General features: G+C 40.0%; 1 protein-coding gene across 2 annotated transcripts in view; it reads right to left on the minus strand.

Annotated features, from left to right (window-relative positions):
* TUSC3 (tumor suppressor candidate 3) overlaps window positions 1-27,422 on the minus strand; it is a 121,487-nt gene that overhangs the window by 42,868 nt on the left and 51,197 nt on the right. For both annotated transcript variants that reach the window (XM_060278821.2, XM_088659242.1), the window contains exons 3-6: window positions 25,188-25,305; window positions 22,458-22,598; window positions 21,510-21,650; window positions 16,071-16,160 (exon numbers count right to left, since the gene is read on the minus strand). In XM_060278821.2, coding sequence (XP_060134804.2) covers window positions 16,071-16,160; window positions 21,510-21,650; window positions 22,458-22,598; window positions 25,188-25,305 — 490 coding nt within the window. The remainder of the gene's footprint in view (window positions 1-16,070; window positions 16,161-21,509; window positions 21,651-22,457; window positions 22,599-25,187; window positions 25,306-27,422) is intronic.

Raw genomic sequence — 27,422 nt, forward strand, 5'->3', positions numbered from 1 at the left:
ATCAATAAGATTGTGGAGGGCCTTTGTGTGTGTGTGTTTGTGCAACACCTAGTTAAAAATAATAATAATCCCACAAATTGTACTTGACTACAAATTGTATTTAAAAGCTACCGGTATTAATAAAAAGAGAAAACTTCCGTTCCTTTCACACATCACTCCAGCCCACACAACTTTGGATTTCCTTCTGGTTAGTCTATTTATCTAGACAGTTTCTGTTGACAGCACTTAAATATAAATAAAGCTAATTACATTCTCAACTCTTGTTTATTCGGAGCCTGTGGGATAAAGTAGAATATAAATATACATAGCATAAATAGAGGCAGCAGGATTTATCCTGCTTTACCAGTCATATTCCTCTTACCTTTATGGCTCTCTCTCTCTCTCTGTTCTGTACCTGTTTTATGCTCACTAATGCACCTCTTTTGGATTTCCCCTCCAATAAACTATGATTCAGCTGAAGGCACTTATGCAATTCTGCCCAAAGCTTTAGTTTTTGGGTTAAGACGCCCTTGAAATTAAAGATACAGCTTTGGGCAGAGGAGGTGACTAGATGGCCCAGGGAGTTTATTTAATGTTCTGCAACATTCTAACAGGGTTTCCCCAATAACATGAAGTCCTGCCTGTGTGTCTGCCGATCAGATCAATTAATCTGGCAGGCATGAGAGACAGGGCCTTTTGTGGTGGCTCCACAGCCATGGAACCCTGCAATGAATTAAGCTTGGCTCCTTCATCTAAGACTTTCAGACTGGCATTGTTATGGTGCTGAAATCCTGTCTCTTAAAAGTTTGCAGAAAACTGCTATGTCAAAGTAGCATCTCTGGATCTTCTTGATCCCTTGAAAGGCAGCCTACAAAGATTTTCCGTATAGTGAACATAGTGTAACCCGGAGAAATTGTCACCTTCTACTTTGAAGGTGAAAGGCTGGACTAGATGAATCCCAAGCCGGAATTAAGATTGCCGGAAGAAATATCAACAACCTCAGATATGCAGATGACACAACCTTGATGGCAGAAAGTGAGGAGGAATTAAAGAACCTTTTAATGAGGGTGAAAGAGGAGAGCGCAAAATATGGTCTGAAGCTCAACATCAAAAAAACCAAGATCATGGCCACTGGTCCCATCACCTCCTGGCAAATAGAAGGGGAAGAAATGGAGGCAGTGAGAGATTTTACTTTCTTGGGCTCCTTGATCACTGCAGATGGTGACAGCAGTCACGAAATTAAAAGACGTCTGCTTCTTGGGAGAAAAGCAATGACAAACCTAGACAGCATCTTAAAAAGCAGAGACATCACCTTGCCGACAAAGGTCCGTATAGTTAAAGCTATGGTTTTCCCAGTAGTGATGTATGGAAGTGAGAGCTGGACCATAAAGAAGGCTGATCGCCGAAGAATTGATGCTTTTGAATTGTGGTGCTGGAGGAGACTCTTGAGAGTCCCATGGACTGCAAGAAGATCAAACCTATCCATTCTTAAGGAAATCAGCCCTGAGTGCTCCCTGGAAGGACAGATCGTGAAGCTGAGGCTCCAATACTTTGGCCACCTCATGAGAAGAGAAGAATCCTTGGAAAAGACCTTGATGCTGGGAAAGATGGAGGGCACAAGGAGAAGGGGACGACAGAGGACAAGATGGTTGGACAGTGTTCTCGAAGCTACGAACATGAGTTTGACCAAACTGCGGGAGGCAGTGCAAGACAGGAGTGCCTGGCGTGCTATGGTCCATGGGGTCACGAAGAGTCGGACACGACTAAACGACTAAACAACAACACTTTGAAGGCATTCTGGCATCTTCTAGCAACTAATGAAACTCTTCCATTTCGGCTGCAGACAGTAACACTTCATCTCTGCCTCAAATCTCGGCAGTTTCTCAACCATTTCCATTAAAATATCCTCCCCACTCTCAGTCCGAAAACAGGCTTGTGTCACAGATTATTTCCATCCAAACCATTTGAGGCCAATTATGGGTATCTGAAAATAGACAATGAACACGCTCTAAGTGTGAGCGGAGTGCTCTTGCTGTGACTATAAATATATATACATATTTATTAGAGTTAATGGAACTACTAGTGTGAATAAGGTTTATGAGGGTAAAAGCTTTATAGGATGAGACGCTTTATTGTACCAATTATTTTAGGCACATAACTACATAAACACTTAACATATTAAAATTTAAATCATAAAGGATGTGACCGATTTTCTAGCAGTACAAGTGAGTTTTAGTATTCTGTTCAAATTCAAGCTCAACTCATTATACGGTCATTTTGTTGCAATAAGCCTCTATTTTGATGATTTAAAACTCCATAACATCTAAATATTGATACATAGGGTTTATTACCATGTAGCACAGCTATGCAGAATAGCTAAATTAATATTTCCTGAGAGACAGCATACACAAGTGCAGCTACATTCAACCATGTGAAGGAATGGGGCTTATACAGTATTGTCATCCTGTTCATGTGTGTGTATCATGCATACAAACCTTTCGGCTTCCAAGGAGGGGGAAATGCCTTCTCAAATTCTCCTCACTTTCCCTTTAAGAGTCTCCTAGGTCACACCCACATCACTGTCAATGAATCTCCCACCATCTTCCAACCATCTTGCAATGATAATAATTTGCAGATTAGAGGCCAGCTAGAATGCTGATCAAGCCCTCCAGGCATGATTCATCAACACGCCTCTTAAAGATGAGAGCATCAGCACCACCTTTATCCACGCTGGAAATCATATGGAACAACTGGAATATTTCCCCTGGCATCCCTTAGACAACCAGGAAATTAATCTAGATTTCAGATCAAACCCCTAGGTTCTGATAAAACTGTATTATAATATCATATCCGTAATACCTTAATTCAGGCATCCCCAAACTTCGGCCCTCCAGATGTTTTGGACTACAATTCCCATCATCCCTGACCATTCGTCCTGTTAGCTAGGGATCATGGGAGTTGTAGGCCAAAACATCTGGAGGGCCGCAGTTTCGGGATACCTGCCTTAATTCCTCATGATCCTCAGCTTTCAAGATGTAGCAGAAATTCATGGCACCTGTCAGGGCTTGCTTTTCCATTGCCTCTAGTTAAGATGAAGGTTGGTACAGCAAACAAAAAAGTATACAGCAGCACTCGCTTTAGATTTGCATGGCTTCACATGCTGAGAAATGGCATATGGCTTTCACTCTGAAAATATATAGTTCCCAAACTCAAAATGTAGCAAGGCTGCCAAGGAGAAAGCAACTATTGGAAATTTCAGGGAGTGAAATGCAAAGCTAACGTCTTAAATACAGTGGTACCTATACTTATGAATTTAATGCGTTTCAAACGCACATTTGTAAGTCGAAAAAAATTGTAAGTCGAATCCCATAGGAATGCATTGGGAGAAAAAAATTGTAAGTTGAAGCAACCCTATCTAAAAATTCGTAAGTAGAAAAAATCCTATCTAAACCGCATCCAAGATGGCGGACGGAGCTCCATTCGTAAGTAGAGTTATTCGTAAGCAGAGGTACCACTGTATTGCAGATGTCAGACCATTCCAATATGCTTCTATTATTATGGTTATTGTTGTTGTTTGCTGCTGCTACTGTTGTTATTATTTGTACACCACCCTTTATCCATAGATCTCAACATAAAATTACAATATAAAAGACACAAAAGACAATAAAAATAAGAACAAAAACAAACCAATAACCCTCCCTCTCACAACACATTCCCCTTACTTTTCTCTTTCTGGAAACAGGTCCTGGCCTTGGTCATTTCATTTATTCAAGCATTTAACAGAAACCTCTCACACTGTATTCCCTTTAAGGCTTTTAATTTGAAGTTGAAGTTGGGGCTACATTTTCATCCCACAAAGCACATGGCAATCTGAAGTATGAAAAAGATTCTCATTCTGCTCCTTTCTGCATTAATCATGCTTAGGCCAAGGTTAGCAACAGTACAGGAGTTGGTGTAATAAAGCTGGGGGGAAAGTGTGCATCCATAAAGCTTCTGCCTTAAAGTGAATTAAAATTACTGAATGCTCTTAGATTTAGCCACACAGAGAATACTTTGAGGCCTTTTAAAAATATATCTACTAGCTGAACCAAGGACACAAGCACACACACCATCATTTCATTCAATGTGCTCTTTGCATATACCCTTACAGGTTACTGAGAAATGATAAGGTCTGAATAATTTATCAATAAAAGTATCAAAATTGACTGTATGAATGCAGAATGCTACATCGATCACATCAACCTCTCCATACTATATAGTAGGGACAAATGGATACTGGCTTGGTACTGTTTTAACTGCCACAGCTTCAACAAGAAGATCCTGAAAACTGTGATATTGTAGCCATGAGGGGAGGAGCTAGCAATCACCCCGATTCTCAACGGCAAAAGGAATGATGATAACAAGGGTGGGGAAGCTTCAGCCCGAGAACCAAATGCAGCCCCTCCAAGTCTCTCTATTTGGGCCCTTGGAACTTTCCTAGGCCACACCCTTCTCCTCAGGCCACACCCCTCACTTCCCTGCTTTGCACCCTCCTTCAGAGTCTCTTTCCCTGACTTCTATGTGCCACTGAGCTCGGATAATGTCTCTTGCTTATCTGGATGGAGGATAAGAGACGGATATGTGAATGTGTGTAGAAACTTGCCCACTGTAAAAAGGTAAAATTTACAGTTGTTGCTCCACCCACTTTTGCCTCTGGAACCACCCACCACTAGCATATGACTTGCCAAGAAGACAAAGTGGCCCTCAGGCTGAAAACACCCTGAGACTATAGCCCAATTCTATCCTAACAGGGTTTTTTTTGGGGGGGGGGCTGGTTATGTGTGCAAATTGATTTATTGATTCCTCTATATTTAATGACACTTTTTCCTGCCCAAAGCAGAAGGAGTGGGGCAGAAGAAGGGAGGAGATGAAGCTTGCATTTTGGCACCTGCTTCCTCTTTTTCACCACTGTCACCAGGTTTGGCGGTCCTGGCAGCAGCCATCCAAGCCTTTGCAATACCCCAAAGAACAATACAATAAGTTTACCGCAGCCAATCACAAACAAACAACCACACCCTAGGCCAACCCCAACCTCTCTTACCACCAAAGGAACACAAGCGAATAGTAAAGAGAACCTGCACAAGCGATGCTGACACAAAAACCCACGCATACATTAAGTAAAATAGAAACATCACCACCTGACCCCACCCCTATTCACAATTACCCACTCCACCTCTTTCCCCCTTTTCTTCCTAATGTAACACTAATGTCTCAACAAATGAAACTGATCTGTAGAAAATGTAACTTGAAAAAGGACATTGCACATACTTTTGTAAACCAAGAAATCTTTAATAACAGTATGTTAAAAAATAAACTGCTCCTAAAGAGACATTAAAAAAAACCACACACAATACAATACGCCCTCCCTTTTCACTGTCTGCAAATGAGGTATCAAAACCAGGGTATTTGGGGTCAGTTCTACATAAGATAATGCGGTAAGGTATTAAAATTCTATCAGTGATGGGCCATTCACACATTTAATAATTTTGTGTATTTTGTACTCACTCAGTAACTGTTCTTTGAGTGACATGCAGTCAATCAACTGACCAACTGTCACACATAATCATTTCAGGAATAAAACAGAGATAAAACGATCAGATTTTAAACCCATGCAACTTATCACTTGATGCTGAAATTTATGAGAGATCAACATACATAAGTGGACTAGCTCTTTGAGTGAGGCAAATGCTTATGTAGCATGCATGTTCTAAAAAGGTTTAAAATACCCAGACACTGAAAGTTAACTCCCCCAAACCTTACAATTCCATTTGAGTTGCACCTCATCTAAAAGCAAAGTCCTGAATTTATATCACAAGTCCAATATTATTACTCAACTAATATTTGAACCACATTAAGTCCATTTCAGTTTATGCAATGAGAAATTGGTTACACTAAAAAAACACTGATAATGCTGTTATCTTTTCTATTCTAGCAAATATAACCTCAAAAGGAAGCCTCCTCTATTCACAGTTCAAAATCTTCATGAGTACAGGCATTATGATTCTGACATTTCTATGAATGATAAGAGACCGAAAGTCGCTGAGAAAGTTTGAAGGTTATTCTTTTAATTGTCTTGTGTAAAACTAGTACTTTTAATACTTTGTGATGTACCCTATCAGACATGAATGTTCTGGGGGAGAAATTCACTTCGTTTTGATGGAATTAAAATGCAACCTCTATTCATTTGAATCTCATCTCTTTAGCCAGACCTTACCCAGTGATAACAAAAGCATCAAGAATAACCAAACCTGCTTTTTCAAAATGAACAGAGGAAACATTACAACTGAGAAATATATCTTTTTCAAAAGTTGACTTAAACGGCATTTTTATAAAGAGAATATCTAAGGACTAAGCAACCCAATTTGATTCCATATTTCATTATGCATCTAAAAAGATTCACGCTCTTTAAAGAAATGCTGTATAGTTTTTGATCAAAGTAGCCTCAAAGTAGCCTCAACTTATGCTTCATCTGGGCATCATCAATATTGGCCACAGATTCAATGCAATCCTGGGGCTACCGCCAGTCTCTGACCGTTTTAACCATAACAGAAGTCCCAGACTTTTAGAAATGTGACAGAAATAGTCAACATTATTTTCATCCAAAGCATTGAGATAATTGGGATGATTCGTCCATTTCAGGCCTGGACCCTGCAAAGCAACACATTCCAAGGTCCAGTTCACTCATTTTTCTTCATGTAATCTCTCTCCTGTGTACATTTGCATAGTGAATCCTCTTTACAAATGGGCTTGGATATGAAAACTACCTACAACAGTTTCCATGACCACAGCAGCTGCAGAATGTCTTGCTATGATGGTGGAAATGGCCTCCGGCTCTCAGTGTACAATCGTTCACACACAAAATGAAATATGTATACAAGAGTGTGTAGGTTTGTGTGTGAGAAAACAAGTATGTGAATACTAGAAAGAAAAATCTCTCACACTCAGACACTGTCTGTTAAAACGCTGGTGCAGAACACTAAGGCTTTAATGCACTCAAGAGAGCATTTCCTCCCCCCCCCCCCCGCTGGCGATACTATTTATGCACCAAGTGCAAAAAACAAGAATCTTGGTGACCATTGAACAATTATGTTGAAGGCATGTAAGAACTGATTATCTCCTTTAAAGCCTTTTTGGAGTTTTTTTCCTATTACACCTGCACTAAAGTAGATAGCTAGACAAATGCCATGGGGCACACTATAGGATTAAGCAAAAGAAATCAATGCAATAATGCTGACTATGACCTTGCAAAGTCAACATTTTCCCTTAATGACTTAAACCATACTTAATTTTTCTAACAATTCTGAAAAGACACATATTAAGTTAACATTAATATATTGCGAACTGCTCACACGACTTTCAGAATGCAGCAGATTTCAAAACCTGCCTAAATGAGAGCCACCCAGAATGGATGCTGAGAAAACAGGAAACTACTTGATCACCATTTAGTCTGAAAATCTGTACATTTATAGTAGTAGTAGTAATAATAATAATTTATTATTTATACCCCGCCCATCTGGCCGGGTTTCCCCCCCCCCCGCCACTCTGGGCGGTTTCCAACACACATTAAAATACATTAAAATATCACAGATTAAAAACTTCCTCAAACAGGGCTGCCTTTAGTTATTTTCTAAATGTCAGGTAGTTGTTTATCTCTCTGACCTCTGATGGGAGGGCGTTCCACAGTAAGAAAGCCCTCTGCCTGGTTCCCTGTAGCTTTGCTTCTCGCAGTGAGGGAACCGCCAGAAGACCCTCGGCACTGGACCTCACTGTCCGGCAGAGTGATGGAGGTGGAGACACTCCTTCAGGTATACTGGACCGAGGCCGTTTAGGGCTTTAAAGGTCAGCACCAACAATTTGAATTGTCCTCGGAAACTTACTGGGAGCCAATGTAGATCTCTCAGGACCGGTGATATGTAGTCCCGGCGGCCACTCCCAGTCACCAGTCTGGCTGCTGCATTCTGGATTAATTGCAGTTTCTGGGTCACCTTCAAAGGTAGCCCCACGTAGAGCGCATTGCAGTAGTCCAAGCGGGAGATAACCAGAGCATGCACTACTCTGGTGAGACAGTCTGCGGGCAGGTAGGGTCTCAGCCTGCGTACCAGATGGGAGCTGGTAGACAGCCGCCCTGGACACAGATTTAACCTGCGCCTCCATGGACAGCTGTGAATCCAAAATGACTCCCAGGCTGCACACCTGGTCCCTCGGGGCACACTTACCCCATTCAGGACCAGGGAGTCCCCCACACCCGCCCGCCCCCTGTCCCCCAGAAACAGTCTTGTCAGGATTCAACCTCAATCTGTTAACAGCCATCCATTCTCCAACCGCCTCCAGGCACTCACACAGGACATTCACCGCCCTCACTGGTTCTGATACAAGAAAGAAGATTCCACCTAAACATTAGGAAGAACTTCCTGACAGTAAGAGCTGTTCGGCAGTGGAATTTGCTACCAAGGAGTGTGGTGGAGTCTCCTTCTTTGGAGGTCTTTAAGCAGAGACTTGACAGGCATATGTCAAGAATGCATTGATGGTGTTTCCTGCTCAGCAGGGGGTTGGACTGGATGGCCCTTGTGGTATCTTCCAACTCTACGATTCTATGATTTAAAATAGAGCTGGGTGTCATCCGCATACTGATGAACACCCAGCCCAAACCCCCTGATGATCTCTCCCAGTGGCTTCATATAGATATTAAAAAGCATGGGGGAGAGGACAGAACCCTGAGGCACCCCACAAGTGAGAGTAAGTAGTAGTAAGTAGTAAGATTCTATTCTTTCAGATCACACAGAATCCCAAGTTAGATTACAAAGTTAAAAAAAACCAAAGCAATAGTAAAAAACCATTCCACTATCAAAACAGTAGCATTAAAAGCCCCCCAAATCATACCATATATCTATATAACCATGGCACAATAGTATGCCCATTGCTCATGAAAAGAAGGTAGCCATCAGATGGAAAATGGACCTGCTCAAAAGAACATACCAAAATTGCATCATCAGAGACTGAGAGGCACATTGGTTCTGAGGAACACAATGTTGGCAACCCCTTGTTTATGACATGATGTGACACCAAGAGGATATATCATGCTTGCTTGTGGGAACAATATCCTCCACCACTTAACTGAACACAAGCCACCACTTCATTGACTTCAAAGTAGCTCAGCATCAGAGAGATATTTCATTCTGAAAACTACATATATATTTTTTACTTTGGAGAACGTTGAAGCCACCAGATATGCCTCAGCAAGAAATTAAAGTTCTCTCATTTAGAAGAAACGACATCAGCTGCAGAATTTATAGGGTACATAAACTTTCACATTAACAAAATTAAATTGGAATGTTAATATTTCATTAAAGGAAATAAAGAGCAAATGCCACCTTTTATGCAATAGTGAAAGCACAGAAAGAATAAAAATTAAATTTCTCTAGTGACCTATATCTTTTGTATCGCAAAAATACAATTTTATAAGAATAGGAAATTATATAGAGACTTAATTCTGTAGTGCCCCCTGACACAATGGCCAACTCAATCCACTGGACTATACTTTGCTTCCAACATAAATTAGTCATCGCCCTGCCCCGCCGGCAACTTTAGGTTAGTGCACATAAATACTTTATGCATTCCTGAAGGATTGGACTAGCCCAGTTAAGATTCCAATTCTTTCCCTGTAAACAGGATATAACAATATAACCAAGATTTTTCCATGCTTATGCTCACAGCTAGCATACTTTGAACCTTCTCAGTCAAGGGATCCATACAACAAGAACTTAGTGATAGTTGGGAGGGGGGAGGTAGTGCAGCTTAGAGAGCAGATATATATCAGTGGTGAAGATGAAAACAAGGTCAAGCTTGATAAATTGGATGTTTCACTTACAAACTAGCAATTTTTATGGAATGCAAGTGTTGCAACTGCTAGCTTTTCTGGCAAAATAAAGCCCAAAATGTTCCATATATTGTAGCATTGTTTTAACAAGCTGAAAGTCAAGGTGCAAGCTAATTTAGCAAGGCTCACTTGTAATGCATGAATTTATAATGGGAAAAGTGCATAACAGACTATCTTGGCAAGAGAAGTCTCATTAACTATAATGGTGCAACTAATTTAACCATTTTCACCTTATACCAGCTTCCCAGTTTATCAGATGAATGAGTACAGCATTACTGTATTTTACAGAATCCAATACCAGAAGCGACGTTTCTAGTAGGAGCATAAACAAGCACCAAATAAATAATAGATGGATAAACATGCTTCTTTTTCTTTGATACAAGAATTTACAAAGACGTGGTCTCTTCTTTTCCTAGAGCAATTCTCAAGCCACAATATTTTTGAAATACAGGCCACTCCAGAATATATGGGAAAGCGAACTCAAACACAGATCTGCCCTGCCCCCACCCCTGATATTCTGCACACACAGCACAAAAGACTTCAAGAACTTTGACTTTAAACTGAGACACAAAATTATATTTCATAAATGTTAAATGATTTCAGCTAGGGAAATAGAAAGGGCAGAAATAAAAGATCTACTGTGCATTTTGAAGTTTTCCAAATGAATGGCCAGTTTTATGCACTTTTATTTATTTATTTATTTTGTACAGTAACTGGAAAAGTCACCATAATTTATTTTGTCCCCTTAGAACAGGCATACTTAGACTTTGTTCCAGCGAGATGTTATTTCATTAAACTTCATGACCTTCAACCACACATCATTATGGCTTTCTTATTGCTCTTGACAGAGAATGGAAGAAGTTTTCCCTCCAACATTCAAAGCATCCTACAGTACTAACATTTGTCATAGTTGATGATGTCCAGAATGTCCTCATTAGTTAACTGGATATTTAATGCAAGTGAATAATTGTTTCCTTGGACTTTATCTAGCCTATTTTTTTAATCTGGAGCTACACACTTTATCTGAATGGGCTATATGCAACTAAATAAAAAAATTCCTTCAGTAGCACCTTAAAGACCAACTAAGTTTTTATTTTGGTATGAGCTTTCATGTGCATGCACACTTCGTCAGATACACTGAAACAGAATCCACCAGACCCTTATGTAAATTCAGAGGGTTGGTGAATATACATAAGGGTCTGGTGGATTCTGTTTCAGTGTATCTGACGAAGTGTGCATGCACACGAAAGCTCATATCAAAATAAAAACTAAGTTGGTCTTTAAGGTGCTACTGAAGGAATTTTTTTATTTTGTTTCGACTCAGACCAACACGGCTACCTACCTGTAACTAGAACTATATGCAACTAAGTTAGAGTAGACCTACTGAAATTAATGAATTTCAGGAACACATGTCCATTAATTTCAATGGGTTTACTCTGAGTACGCCTAACATTGGATACATAATTTTATGCAACCGTGCCTTTACTTCTGGGGATGCTGTGAATCTTACAGAAATATATTAAACTTAGGCAGTAATTAAAACTGAAGCACATTGTCTCACATATGCCGGCTTTTCCCACATTCAGAGCATTGCAAATATTTGAATTTTGGCACTTATTGTTCTTCCATTGTTAACAAATTGAATTTGAAATGTTATTACCCCTGAAAAGGCTCAACATTGCCGTATTTGGATGACTCTCTGTGGCTTCATAAACAATGATTTACGAAGTCACGGGCAAGCACTGAGGCTCCTCCTTTGCTTTGTGCACCAATTTTGATGAAAATATTCTGGCTTGCATCAATCAGTAGAATGTTCCGGTGAATCAGCAGGCACACAGAACTTAAGTCCCCCCCCCCCTTATGTACTTGATAAATCCTGGGCAGGTTAAAATGGAATGTTTTCTAATTCCAGACTTTGTGGCTATTTTCTGGAGTGCCCTGGCAAATTTAACCAAATTGCCACAGAAGAGGCAAAAACACCCCAAAGGCAGAATTGTGACCGCTCCTTACCACCACTGTCTTCATCTCCATTGCCCTCCAGAACACATACACACGAAGAACAGAACGGAGGGGATAGTTTCTAAGCCCAAACGCCAAAATGATGGCATACTTACTGTTTTATGTTCTAGCTGAATTACTAAGCATTTCAAACTCAGTGATGCTGAACTGCAATTTCTGTGCTACAAATGTTGGCACTTGTAAGGAGAATACAGGAGGGCAATAGCGTGTGCTAGACTTTATGGTGCTTGAAAATAAAATCTGTTATTTAAAATTATTCTGAGAAGTTTGTCTTTTTCTCAGTTAGAGCAACCTGAGGAAAATCATGTTTACAGTATCAAAAAAGCCCAGCGGAAGGTTAAGAACTCTCTTACAATGTCAAAAAATAAAATAAAGAAGTGGCTTTGCTATGAGTTTCACTTCATCCCTACCTAGCTCGCAGGGCCATTTGCTGCTTCTGCTGCAACAGATGAGCATGGCTGCCTCTCTGGGAGATGCTATGTGAGGGATAGCTCTTATACACCCGGCTGCTTCTGGGCAGCATTCAAAACATGAAATTGGTACAAGAACACCAATGTCTGGCATGCTTTAAGCACCAAGCTAAGAGAACTGGTTGGTTGAAGTGTACGGCTGCGGTTTAAAAATAAGTCCACTGGCTGCTTCCTGTTAGTTTTCTGGGTCTAATTCACAGTCCTGGGCTTTCTCCTCCCAGATGGATCTTTCTCTGCTGTAAGATCCACATCACAGTAGCAGGCAGAATTGATGCAGTTCTCTAGCCAAGTATTGTGTACAAAGAAGCATATACTAAAGTGTGCATGAAAATGCATTTATTAGTGAAAATAGCACAAAAAGTGTATTATGTAAGGGAAAATTGCTTTGCAAAAATGTGTATATTGGGAGAAATTCACATTACAATCATACCTTGGTTTTCGAAGAACTTAGTTCTCAAACATTTTGGCTCCTGAACGCCACAAACCCGGAAGTGACTGTTCCGGTTTGCAAACTATTTTTGGAAGACGAACATCTGACGGGGCTTCCGCGGCTTCCAATTGGCTGCAGGAGCTTCCTGCAGCCAATCGGAAGCTGCGCTTTGGTTTCCGAACATTTTGGAAGTCAAATGGACTTCTGGAACGGATTCCGTTCGACTTCTGAAGTACGACTGTACAATGTTGGTGAATTTTTTTTTTAAAAAAAGAGGAAACTCATATGGAAATGTGGAGAACTGAACTGAAGATTGGAAAAACGAGAAATTGACATATCCATCCTTAGGTGCCCATTCCCAGAGTGACATACAGGGGAAAGGCCCACTTTAAAGGTGGGATAGTTTTTTTAAAAACACATATAAACAAATATCTGAAAATTAGAATGACAGAAGGATCTGTTTAGTTATAGCACCTTACTGATGTGCATTTCTCCACCTCTGTTTGACTGTAAGCAGGAAGCCCTCAAGGTTCTAATCATGTAAAATGAGCCTGCTGCTCATGCAAGAAACAAAAGAGGTAGGCTGGCTTTTAACTGCATTGCTCTGCTTGCTTGTCTACACTGCCTCTTCAGTGATGGCAATGAGCAAATGAACATGACCCGTGCCAGCCGCTCTTCTATGTCTCCAAGAAGGAACAGCTCTTAAGCAAAAGAACATCTCCATCAGAGGACTGACAACACAACATAAGATGTCGAGAAAAAGGCAGAAAGTAATGAAAATAGGTCTCCTTATATTCCTCCTCCGGGACAGAGAATCCAAACCGAATCTATAAAAACTTACATTTTATTAAACACACACACACACACACACACACACCCTAATTTAATTGTTAGCATCAGTTGTCTGCTCTCTGCCATTTCTCACCTTTCTGTCACTCCATATAAAAGGCATCCTAAATTAAATACTGAAATGGAGTAATGAAAAATTCTGAGCTGTTCTAAACACAGTGTTTTAGTGACACAGTTATTTATTACTTCCTTAGTCAAAGTTCTGCATAACAAAGCTGCCAGACCAAATGTGTCATTTTATGCCATCCATCAGCAACTATCCTCCCGTCACCAAGTAGATCAGTCATCAAATTCAGCCCGTCACTTTTTTTCTTAGTCTAATTAAGATATGAGGTATCAAAGAAAATTAAGAATAGATTTCCTCTTGCAAGACTAAGCAAATTATTCTTCATTAACCAGTAATGAGAATGCATGAAAATGGTGGGAAGTTCAGCTCGCAGGAAGGGACAGATCATATTTTTGTAAACTCCCGACTCAATGACTTGTGGAAAAAATATTTTTTTCTGAAAAAATGTAATAATTTAATTCTGCTTTCTTCAAAGAACAATTCAAGAATACAGCCCATCTTAGACCTTCTATGTTTGGTTGAAAAACAAGGTGAAATGGAGGTCTTTATGTCAAAGCCCTGACATTTGTTTTCTTGTGACGGTTTCTCTTGCTATCTTTCATATCAGTCTTACTTCTTTTCTTCTGCTTTTGTATCCCAGCAGGAAGTTCAAAGAGGATTACACTCTAAAAACCATGTATATACACCCAACACAAAAAACAAAATCCCAAGAGACATCTGAGATTCAAATCACCCTTTGAAGTCAAAAGCATGATTATCATTATGCAGTCGGAACACATCTCCTGGGACTTGATTCATTACAAATGATGAAGAATTAACAACAGCTGAACCAAGGGATCGTCCACTAAATTATGCAAATCTATTTACAATGTTTTCCAGTATCCTTTAGACCCTCCATCCTAGCGACACTTCACTTCACTTTAACCAGACCCTACTCCTTCTTTATCACAGCTTTTCTGTGTCCTGCTCAGTTTGATTCAGGAGATACTTTTAGAGAGGTTCCAAAATGCATGATAATGTAAAGGAAGAGGCCTGCAAACCAATTACTTTTGTATGTCTTCCTTTAAATTACTATATTTGATGAAACAAAGCTAGCTGTCACCACTGAGGGAGACAGTTATAACAAAAATGTATATTCAGCTTTCTGTGTTTTCCAGTTATCACACACTGTTTGATGAAACAGATGATGTTATGAAAAGGGGTTGAACATTTCTAAAAGAAGAGTGAAGCATAAACAATTTATGTGAAGCATAAACAATTTTGTTTCCACATATGCTAATGTTTACAGCATGTTTAAGGTCTTGATATTGGAATGCGAAGTCTCAAACAACTTGAGACCAGGCTACCTCCGAGAAAGCCTTACCTTATCTATACTTTCCAGGTCACCAAGCCTTGGAAGAGTCACTCTTAGAAGGGTCGTACGCTCCTGAGGTTAATCTCATATCCACTAAAACCAAGGCTTTTAGTGTGGCAGCACCTGCCATCTGGAATGCGCTTCCAATGCACACCAGCCAGGCAGCTACAGCATTGTTAAACAGGCAGCTGCTTAAAACCCATCTACTCACCAAGGCTTTCCCTGAGATGTGATGCAGCTATGCTGACGAAAGAAGCTGATCTACTGAATTGTAATATATTTTGCACTTTTAAATGAAAGCATTTTTACTGTTATTTTATACTGCTTGCCGCCATATTTTTTCTTAATAGAACTTTTTGCAAATAAATAAATTGAAAACAAATAACCCATGCAAGTAACATTTGCTACACCTAGCTGCATTTTTAAACATATTTACCAGGTAAAAAGCCTCTCCGGAAACTGTATTCATAAATAAGTATAGGACTGAGGTGCTGGAAAAACTTTATGACACGAGCTGATTAGAATGAAGCTGGTAGTCGAATTTTCTATCAAAAATCTTGACATTGTAGAAGGTGCTCAACCCTTAGATAAAGCCCCCTGCCATCTCTTTGTATAACATGCGTGCACACACATACTAAAAAAGTTTAAAACCTCACTAAAGATTTATAGGGAGAGTGGAAAGCCATAATTAGTATGCAGTCTGTCCATCTGCTGGTATGGCTAGAAGACAATTGGTAGAAGTAATTTTACATGTTGAACTTTGGTAACAGAAGCATTTGCTTATGTTCGCTGCACACTCCTTAGAAAAAATAGTTTCATTAAGTTCATGTGCTATCAAAAGCATGTGCTAGACACAAGTCTTTTGAAAAAACCTGCCCCAAAGGTAAATAATCTTATTTTCATACCCTATTCCTCTGCAACTTGAATTTATAGGCCCCTGTGGTGACATCATTCTTTTTATACATTGGTAGAATAAGAGCACTTACCACTTGCCCATTCTGAGGATTTTTATGAGCATAAGGGGGCCCACGAATGTGATTCCACATTTGGCCAGAAGTCATAGCGAAAACGACACACTGCAATAAAACAAAATAAAACAAAATAAAAAATGTTATTAATAGAACAAACAAAAGAAAGGGGGGAGCTCTTAAGTTTGCATGTCCAGGAAATATATCCCAATAATCAAGCAGTGTATAGTTCCAAAACAGATTACTAAAGTTAGGATATTACTTAAGGTAGGTAAAGGCAGGAAGCAAACAGAAAATATAAAGCGGTATAGGAATAAAATGAATAATAATAATAATAATAAAATGGGCCTTCAAAGATTAGTCCCTCAGAAAAAAATACAAGGTGATGCTTTAAGTTTATAGAATTGCTTGCTTGTGGGACGAAGAATTCAGCCTATCTCTAACGAATTCACATGTGGGGAGAGGGGAAAGAAAGCAAACTCTAGTATTTGAGGAGGGGTGCTGTCAGCTGGTGTAGTTGTGTCAACCTAAGATGATCCAATTGGAGAGCCAGATCTGAAAGTAACCAACACTTCACAGGCCAATTTGATAGGTGGGCGTGGCCACCCACCTGTCAATCACCTCCCATCATATAGTGTCAAGTGATTAAGGTTTGGCTGCAAAACCAGACAGGGGGACAGAAAAGGATGCCAAGTTCAAAAAAATTGCAGCATTTGGATTGCAAAGGAACAAGCAGTGGCACAGGGGTTCCCATTCCTCCTTTGCAGCCATAGCTAAATTAGGTGCTTTGGGCAGTGTTGGAAATGTAAATTTGCAGGTGACTTCCCAGACTCAGAGGCTGCTAACAGTGAGTCTGCAGTTGTGAGGTCAGAGGGGAACTATACAATGACCAGCGCTTTGTGGGGGACTGCCTCAAACCTACAGCTAGTCCTGAACTTTCCTGTTTCTCACTATATTTCCTGTTTCCTGCTTGGCAGGGGGTTGGACTGGATGGCCCTCGTGGTCTCTTCCAACTCTATGATTCTATGATTCTATATCACAACGTTACTACTGCAGTCTTGCTGGTGAAGCGGTTTAACTTGAAAATTAATGAACATACAAGGATGAAAGAAGGGGAGGGGAGTCGCTGCTTGACAGACGTCCATACTCTCAGATTTCAGGGGGGGGGGGGAAACAACAAGCTCTCACCAGGGAACTTCTTTTTATCTTCTTTATAATTATCTATGCGGGGGCAAGCACGCCAACTGCTCAAGTGATAGGTACCAAAACGGAGTGGTCTTGGCTTCTCAACTATCTTAATGCCCAGTTAATGATTGTGTTGTTCTCCCTAAGGCTTAGCAAGCCTAAAACACAAAAATATGCTAATCCCAGGTCCAGCAGGGAGCCACATGCAGCTTAGAGCCTTTTGAGGCTGCCGGCAGCTTCCGAGCTGTGCTATTGATTGACATGAATCAAGTTAGGAATGGTTTTGACAACCGCACACCTACTGTCTGTCTGCCTGCCTGAACTAGTTTACCTGAATCATCTATTAATAAGGAACAAGCTTGAACATGATTAAGGTGGGAGCTAATGGGCAACATTAATGGGTTATTTGCATTCACTTACAACCTGGAGGGAAAGCAAGCTCATACCTTTAGACAAGTCCTTGAGATCCATGCATGGATGATTAGGGGAGCAGGGTATGTGGAAAGTGAGAGAAATCTGGGCATACAGAGGGAGCTGCTCTTTATCTCATTTTCCCCAGGGTTCTCTTTGCTTACCCACTACTGCTCAATTTATTGTTATCTCTTTCATATTACCTCTAAAGTATTCAACTCCACCTCCCCATTCATGTCATTAATTAAGCTGTCTAAAATGACAGTATGGGATCTACAGGCTCACAACTCCATATTATAAAGACATAATAAAAGGATATGGTAAAAGGATAGCATCTTGTACTTCGCTCCACAAATTAATAATCCGCCTCCTTCCTGTTTTGGAATATATAATCACTCTCCATTTTAGCAGAGTTTTAGTTGCTACACCAAGATAGAATTGAACACTGGATTTTCTTTGTTGTTCCTTTTTTAAATTAAACTCTTTAATTTTCCGAACCCCGTAGGACTGAGGCTCAATGAAGTACTGCTGTCCAATCGGTTATTTTCTACTAACATCTCTGTATATGCTAAAATCATGGCTTTTTGTTCCAAGCATAATTAATAATTCTACCCTATGATTCCTCCAAAGAATCAAAAACTATGTATAAGATTACCCATTTTATTCTAACAGGATATAGGTACAAAACATAAGATGTCTTACGTTATGTTTAGGAAGAATCACTTAACTGATTGGATTTGGACCAAGCTGGATAAGTCTGATACTCTATCCAGTATATTGTGTGTGTGTGGTATTTACACACTTCTTGGTACCTTGCCTTTTCAGTCTTAAGCAGACAAGTCCTTCAAATACACAGGAACACCTCTTCCTGCACATTTCTGTATCAGCCAAGGGACAAAAGGGTCAGGTTAACACATTTGTAGACATCTTCAAAGCTTTGCCTTCTCTATTCAAAAAATCCAGGGGGGGGGAGGCCCTCCCAGATACCTCTGTGAGGAAATTCCCAGAAAGTAGGAAAACAGCAAAAGAAGGAGAGAGAAAGCAAGTGATAGCCAGATAAATCAGGAGTAAACCTACTGAAATAATCTCCATTAATCTCAGTTTGGTCTATGCTGAGTATGACTAATGCTGATATCACCAAGAAAGAGTACACTGGCAGTACAAGAAGAACCTCATCACATCAGGAGTCTTGCAGGTCAGTGGCAGAGCACATGCAAAGTGTCATAGTCAATGCCCAGAAAATCCTGGTAGTGCTGGGAAGGGTCTCTGCCTGAAACCTTGCAGAGACATTGTCACTTGGTTCAGAAGTAATGAGCTAGATTGACCCAATGGCGCTAGATGGACTCTGTTCCTAAAAGTCCATGAAACCAGTATTGTGTTCCCAAGGGGGTTGTGGAATTGTTTTCCTTACTGCACTCTCTACCAATCTATGTGGCAAACTGGTTTTGAGATTTATTTTTCAGGTGATTCAAAAGCAGGTTGGAAAATTTTCAGCTGGCCTTCTGTGCCAAGGACAAAAAGTAACAAATCCCGCTGGGCTACTGCCATATCCCTGCATGGAGATTCGTGGTTATTTACATCCTGCAAGTCAGACAAGTTTGCAGCCAAATATATAGGTCAAACTATATATTATGGTGGCATGACCTGAATATCAGAATGTGAGTTATGTAGATTAATGCCACAGATGAGTAGACAGGGAACCTTTCCCTCACCTTCTCTTCCCTCACACCCCAGAAAATGTGTTTTTATCAACTTTTTCCTCTCTTTTTCTGGGCACCAGAAAACAAACTGGGAGGAAGCAGTTTCTCTCAGGAGCAAGCGGATAAATTTTCGCATTCCTTCCTGTGAAAGTACAATTTTATTTTCCCTCCCCACTTTAAAAGAATTCAGCAACAATTTCAGGTACTGCCCACTGTCTGGTCTAACTCCCACGTCAGATTCATAATTATTTCATTTTAGCTTTATAGACTGGGGATCTACAAAGTGAGGGATAAAGCAAAGGAAGCATCTCACAAGTATTTTCTGCAGAACACAAGGCATGTTAGCAGTCCGTAACCTGTAAAATGGTGTGGGTGGAGTTTGATGGAGAAGGCAGAGAAACGAATGAAGTAGGTGGCATTTAAGAATGTAAGAAAAAAAGAAACCTGAAATGTTTCTAAAGTGAAAATAGCTACCTTAAGATTCTTATGGCTAAATGCAGATGTTACTTCCAAAGAGAGATATGATTTTGCATGAATAAAAGAACTTTAAAAGATACCAACAAATCACCACCACCACCTCTTATCTTTGAAGATGCCACTATGGAAGAGTTCAAGATTGGAAATCTGCTTCAATAGACAATTTGTCAAACAATTTAACTGCATTTTCTCTCATATATATATATATATATATATATATATATATATATATATATATATATATATATAAAATATTTTAATGATGCATGCTTACATATATGCATGTATACACAAGCCCCTAAACTGAACAAACATGGGGCAGGTTCTATGGGAAAATGAGAGTAAAAAGCAAATGTATATATGGTGTCCCTGTGTTCAACGCATGAGTTAATGACTATCAAGGACCAAAGCCTACCACTACTATTACCAATGGGACAGCTTAGCATGCTAGTTCATGACGAAATAAATAAATAAAAATTTAAAAAATTGTCCAGTAGCACCTTAGAGACCAACTAAATTTGTTTTGGGTATAAGCTTTCGTGTGCATGCACATTTCTTCAGATACCAACTTCAGATACTGCATGCACACGAAAGCTTACACCCAGAACAAACTCAGTTGGTCTCTAAGGTGCTACTGGACAATTTTTAAATTTTTAAATTTATTTTGACTGCATCAGACCAACATGGCTACCTACCTGAATCTGGTTCATGACAGTTCAGCAATCGAACCATGCACTGTTAGCAGCGTTGTTACTTACATGTGAAGGAAGTAACAATAAAAGGAAGAGCTCAATGTAGAGGTGGGAGTATAAACAATACTCTCAGACTTGGGAGTTCTCCCAGATCCATTACAGTATTCTGTCAGGTTCATAGACTTCAATGGCGGGTGGTGGTGGTGACAGCTTTGTTTTAAAATAGAATTGCCTTGTTCTCATGGGTGCAGAGATTTTTTTAAACAACAACAAAGCAGCAGCACAAGTAAAAGACTGAAAACGACTATGCAACACAGATTCATTATAACAGATGCTGAACAATAAATGAAGGTATTTCAACAGTGGATTCAAGTAGGCTACTGAGATTTCAGATGAGGGAGCTGCACTCCAACCCACTACAGCTAAGCTCTTACCTAGCAAAGATGTCATGGAAAAGAAGTTTGGTACAAGAAACTAACATTAACTGCAGCCACGTGGCTCATATTTTCCCATGCCAACTTTCAAGGAGCCCAGCTCTATCTTATGTTTCATTCACTAAAACTGTTATATATTTGATAAAACAGTGATTATCATTATCTTTAATTGCATAAGCATACCCACCCTACCCCCAGTTCTGAGCAACAGTTAACTTGTGAGTTGTAACCTTCATGCCTTTGAACGGTTTTTTTTTTGGGGGGGGGGGGAGAGAATGTCAATTTAACCAACTTCTGCCAACACTGGAACCAATTACAATTAGCCAGAGTATCGGCAACCTCTTAATTGCATGCTAGCACTGTTTACTGCCCTTGAGGTTTGGCCCAGCTGTTCCTGTTATGATTCCACAATCAATGCTGTCTCTCGCTAACCTATTTATTAATGCAGTGTTCTCTCATTAACAGTGTGAATGGGACTTGGAATCTTGTTATATAAACAATTAAATTAATTGAGCTTCAAAAAGTTTGTTGGTTTTTTTTATAAAATAGTTGGCCTACCAGTGCTGCCATAGCCCAGCCAGTCTTGTTGTAGATGAACTCCAAGTTATTTCGCCGCAAGTAGAGTAAGCCACCAACCAGCGACACCAGGAGAGCCAATGCAATGGTACCTGAATAGTTTGGGGGCCTGAACACTCTGATCTGTAAAACAAGAAAAAGCAGGTCATGCGTTTTTCTGCTTTCTGATGTAGAAGTAGACATACACCTAGGCATACAGAATTTACATACTAAACAGAGCCAGCCATTCACAATTAAACCCGTATGCATCTAGTCAAGTAAAATTGCCACAAGTACAGATTAAAACAGCTTTCCCCCCATTTTTCAGTGTGAGCTGTGCCCCATTTGAGCAGTGAACCTAAAAACATCCCCCAGTTTCTTGAAAAGTCCCCTCTGCATCAACCCTAAGAAGCGGTCAAGATTTTAATTCTTCATTAATTCTAAAGAGACTTCTAGTTTTTCCTTTAGATAAATACTTTTCCTACAATGTTCTTGCCTACTACGCCTGCATGCAGTTAAATAAAGTTGTTCAGTATATTTACCAATTGTATATATACAGCGTTTTTTATTTTTTAAAAAACAACTACTCAATGTTAGACTTGGGAGTTATTACTAGCAATAAGAAATATTTCAAGTACGTGCTCACATTAATCAATTAATTGGTACAATATCATTCCTCATGTTCTGCTAGGAGACAGCCAGATTAATATTTTAGCTACCAAAGCAAGATTGAAATACATCGTTAATTTCCCCCCCTCTGGAGTTACCAAAGAGTGATAGAGTAGCACAGCTGACAATTTTATTATTTTAATACATTTTGTAGAGGACTCTTATTGGGGGGGTATCATTTGAAGGTAGTGGGGAAGAGGGAACCCCAATTCCTAAGGTCTGTTTGTCACAGAACATGAAGATAAGTGTGGATGAGTCTCTTAACTTTGTCAAGTGACTTACATGAACATCAGTTCTGTCAGCTATCCACTTAGCTAACTGCTCTGCTGCGAATCCAATTCTCTGCAGGTCAAACGTGTCAGCTCTCCTGGGCTTCCCTTTCGGAGGGAAATGCATGAATGTTGGAGCAGAGTTCATATTGAGCTATGAGAGACAACAAAGATGCCACCAAATATTTAAAAAAGCATACCTGTCCTTTGTCAGCCTTTTGGGAAACTGTTAAAAGTATGGAAGTATATTGTATATAATATTTATAATAAACATTGCTTAACAATATATAATAAACATTGCAGTATATAATAAACATTGTTTAACAATGTGCCATTAAATCAAGCCACCAGGCTTCTATCAAGTCCCCATCTACTGTATGGGAACAATAAGGCCAGTACAGTACAGGTCAGCTGCACACATGTAATTTATGTATTTAAAGTCATTTACAGATCACCTTCTATTGTAAAAACAAGGCAATTTGCAATACAGAAAACAGCGAGTACCAAGGATCAGGGTATAGGAATCCCCATGTGAACAGTTAAGTTTTTAAACAGTCAGTTGAGTACCTCTCATTGCTTCTCGTGCCGGGGGGGGGGGGTTGGAACTCAAAAGATGAAATATAAAAGCTAAGTATCATCATCAGCCTAGATCTTATGATAAGCTAACCTGTGGAAGTTTACAAAAGGAAAAGTTTCCTGACCCCTCATTTTCTCTGCAGCCACTGTATCTCTTAAAAATATTTTGTGTTCAGGGGTACTCCCACAACAATGTGGGATGAAACATGGGGAAGGGCACTAAGAGAAGTGGGGAATTGCATCAAATCAGGTTTAGATCCTAAGCTAAGGAAATTCTCATAAGAAACGTTCTTGTGCCTTCATCTTTCTCCAAAGAGCCCTTGTGCCCCATCCCACATTCTCCAAGAGAGCTTCCAACCCTCCTTGGTCATCAAATGTTTCTGCAGGGGGAAGGATGGAACAGGAAACTTTCCTTCCAATGACTTTCTTAAAGCTATGTCAGGATCCAAGCCTTTATTTTCCACTAACGAAAGGCAATATTGTATTTATTTATAATCTCTCTCTCTCTCTCTCAGAACTCAGGGATGTGGACATATAAGGTTACCCTGAAATCTGAGCAAAGAAACCTGTGAAAGCAACAAGGATGGAACAAGATTGCCTCTAATGACATACACAAGCCCAGCCATTTTCATTACCAGGGCTGTATGCTCACTACACAACTAAATTATGTTACATAAATACATTATTTAAATGTTGCAAATTCAAATTATGTACAATAATCAAGCTGGATGTTAAATAATTGGATTTATTCCAAGTACAACATATTCTCTTCCTCCATGGAATATTTGTTGACAACCCAATATGTCGTGAAACTGCAAAATATGAAGCACTAGGAAATGTGGTTGGTTGGGGTTTTTTTTTGGTCAAATGTAATATTTCAGAAGACGGCACATAGCTTTGCTGAACTAGACTGCAACTCGCTTTGTGAACTAGCAAAAGTGAGGTCTTTAAAAAGAAGTAATTAATTTGAATGATATGCATTTTATGTGAACCATGGGGTACGCGAGAGAGGATGGAAGAAGAGAAAGAGAGCAATCAGCAGTAAGGTAAAAAGGTATCAGCAAAAGGGAAGGACAAAAGCTACATATTGTGTTAGGGTGGCCATTGAAAACAGCCTCCCTGTGCCACACTCTTCTTCCCCTTTCCCTCATAACATATATATTCAATTACATCTGATGTGATGGCATCACAGTATGCATTTTCCGTCCAACAGCAGCCAATGCAAGAAGAATGGAGAACATAGGTAATGACATCAAATCTCAGACAACTGATATACATTATGGAGAGAAGGGGGAGAAAATGACATGGTAAGCTGGTTACAGACGGCCATGACCTATATTTTAGTATAAAACTATTAGTGTCAACGTTTCAGGATAACTGGAAGCAGCAGCAATCTTGTTTTATAAAAAATAAACCAATATCTTTAAAAACTTTTAAACTTGTTTACTTGTATAGCCTGGGGAGAAGTGGTAGGCTTCTGTGTGTGTTTATGTGTGGCATGTGCTGGTGTGTGTATGTATGTATACTGTAGCACAGTAAAGTAAGAAAGCAGTTAATTTCACTTGCTTTTTAGAACACTAGCTATTTTTGTCTGTTGCACTAAAAAAAACATTCAATCTCTGTATATTTATTTGACAGTAGCCCCATAAAACCCACTTGGGGGTTACTTTTGGGCATACTTACCTAGGTTGGGAATTCAAATCTGAGGTAGGCATAGTGAAAATTGGTCTTTCTTCCAGATTAGTTAATTGAAAACACTTCTGGCTTTGCCCACTGCCCCCAAAAGATTAGCCCTGAGTGGAGCCAGTCCTCAACAGGGGTGGGAAGGTTTGTTCATCCCTGATGTAAGCCATAGTTTCACGATTATCTGAAGTGGACTACAAAAAATGAACAATGTGTACATTTTGTGGGCAGCAGAAGCAAACTGCTGCGGATCTCTCAGAACAGCAACATTCTTCATTTTTAGTGGCAGCTAAAGGAGTATGGTGGAATTTTCTCATCAATAACCTCAATAACAACAGCAGTCTCTCCATCATCTGTGCTTGTGCTTACCCCCTCTAAAAAAAGTAAAACATGTCTGAAACATACAATTAAGGCAACCAAGAGTATGAATATATTAGAAAGATGGACACAGAACAGCTTAGCATTCAGGAATGCACCTTCTCACCTGCTGAAAAACATCAGCGCCTTCATCATAATCTACTATAGTGAAGAAAAGTTTGTTCGAAAATGCCGAAGAGTAGCGCCATGAGTTAGCCAGCACTTGATATTCCTCATTAGCTTGCCTGTAAGAGTAAAGACAGAGAAAAACACATTCAACTACCTAATAAGTGCACCATTAATAACTGCAGTAACATCGTCCTCCTTACAGCATTAGATGAACCTCACATAAAACTGTAATGTGCATTCTTTTCCACAAAATTACAGCAATTTTTCTTTTTAAAAAACTTACAGCTAAACATGAGAAAAGGGAGAAATCTACAAAACTTACAACACTCAGAACACTTTCAAGAGCTTTGCATAGGTCATTCTCAGTAATCATCATCATCCCCACATTGCAGATGAGACCCAATGCTGAAAGACAGTGACCTTGAGCAAATCACCTCCTTTCTGTTGCTGCCACCAGTGTGCAATGTGGGGAACAGTAAACTGTTGAGTAGCTGGAAGAGATGAGATTTTAACTGCTCCTAACCACTATAGCAGGGCTCACACAACCCCCTCCATAACTTGAAAATTGTGTGGAAGGGGCTGCTACCACCTTCAAAACTTCCAAAATCCAAAATAAAGAGCCAGTGGTGGTGTAGTGGTTAGTGTTGGATAGAACCTAAAGCCCTGCTTGGTCATCAAACTCACTGGGTGACCTTACAAGTTACCACAAGAAAACTGGACTGCTCAAAGAAAAGGAACTATGCTGAACACCTAGGTAACTGGATTGCAAAATTGCTTTCCCCCCAAATTGTCCCCAGGAGACCAGGTCTGATGTAGTGTCAACTTCCTATCACTAGCCAAGACTGTCACATTTTTGTTTCTGTTTTAAGCTGTCTATTGCAAGTCTGATTACATTACCTGGTTGGCGGCGTTGTGTTCAGGCATCTTGCCCTGCAGTGATCCAGCCGGGTGCAGAGATTGGTGCCCTCCCCATCACTGCTGAGCCATGGCGCCGGGCAGGGCCCTGCCTAGGAGCTGCCCTCACTACCCAATCGGCTCTGGCACGGGTGTGTGTGACAACAGGAAAATCAAACCATGACATGACTGGAGACCATCCTCTCTCACCCTTCAGCGGATCATCCACAGGGATGAGTTGGTTTAGGTATACGTGCCTAGACACAGAACTTTCATTTTTGCATTTGATGCCTTCTGCTTTGTTTTACAAACAGAATGGCTGTGTCTTGTTATAGCATTACACACCCAACCAAGACCATGCCAGTTGAATTTTCTTGTTTATCTTAATCCTATACACCCTAAGGACAAGTCGTATGAAATGTGGAAGCATTTGCAGTTATGTATGTGGTACCCAGTGAAGTAGCTTTTCACTAGCACAAGGATTTCTGCATGCACAGTGGAACTTCCCCTCCCTCTCCTCTCTCCATGCCTTCTCTGGATCTGCCCTGGAAGGTTCGGGAAAACTCCAGAGCAGATTTTTGGGAAGGGATGAGAGGGAAGGGAAGTTCTGTTGTGTAGCCAAAAGTCGCTGCACCAGCACATCTATTTTGAAGGATACTGCCCTCGGGCTTTTGGAAGTAGCTTATTCACAGGCTCCCAGGTCCTAGGCAAGTTTATTTGGAATTATATCCCCCAGTGTTTGGTGAGACATACCTACCAGGCAAGCATGCAAAAGGATTAAAGCCAGGCACCAACTCTATACACCAGCTTTTGACAACCGGGTGCCTTCCACACAGGTTGGAGCCGATACAAGTTGTATCACAAAACGTATGGAAGGCATCAGGCTAGCAAAAGCTGGTGCATTCACTGACCTGGAAGGAAGCCATACTGAACACTGCAGGATTTACTTCCAAATAATCTTGCATAGGATCAAGCTGAATGTCACTGTATCCGTTTGGACAAAATATTAAACAGAATATTTGGCCTTCAGGGGAAGAAAATGGATAAGTGCTTCTTTGAAGTTACTTCAAGTTGGGAATACTAAATATTTCTCTCTCCCCTTTGGTTTGTTCTTCCCTTCCTAATCCTATAAATCCAGAACAGCTGTTTTTATAGCAGTACTTTTTAGGGTATAATCAGTGCTTTTCTTCCAGGAAAAAAAAAGCTGCTGGCACTCACCAAGTTGTTACAGTAAGGGCTACACTTATAACCAGTGCTTTTGTTCTAGAAAAAGGTGCCAGTACTGCATACCCTTGAGTATCCCCAGAAAAAAGCACTGGTATAATAGGGTTAAAAGAGT

The sequence above is a fragment of the Zootoca vivipara genome, chromosome Z1, assembly GCF_965207765.1.
Source record: "Zootoca vivipara chromosome Z1, rZooViv2.hap1.1, whole genome shotgun sequence".
NCBI lineage: Eukaryota > Metazoa > Chordata > Lepidosauria > Squamata > Lacertidae > Zootoca > Zootoca vivipara.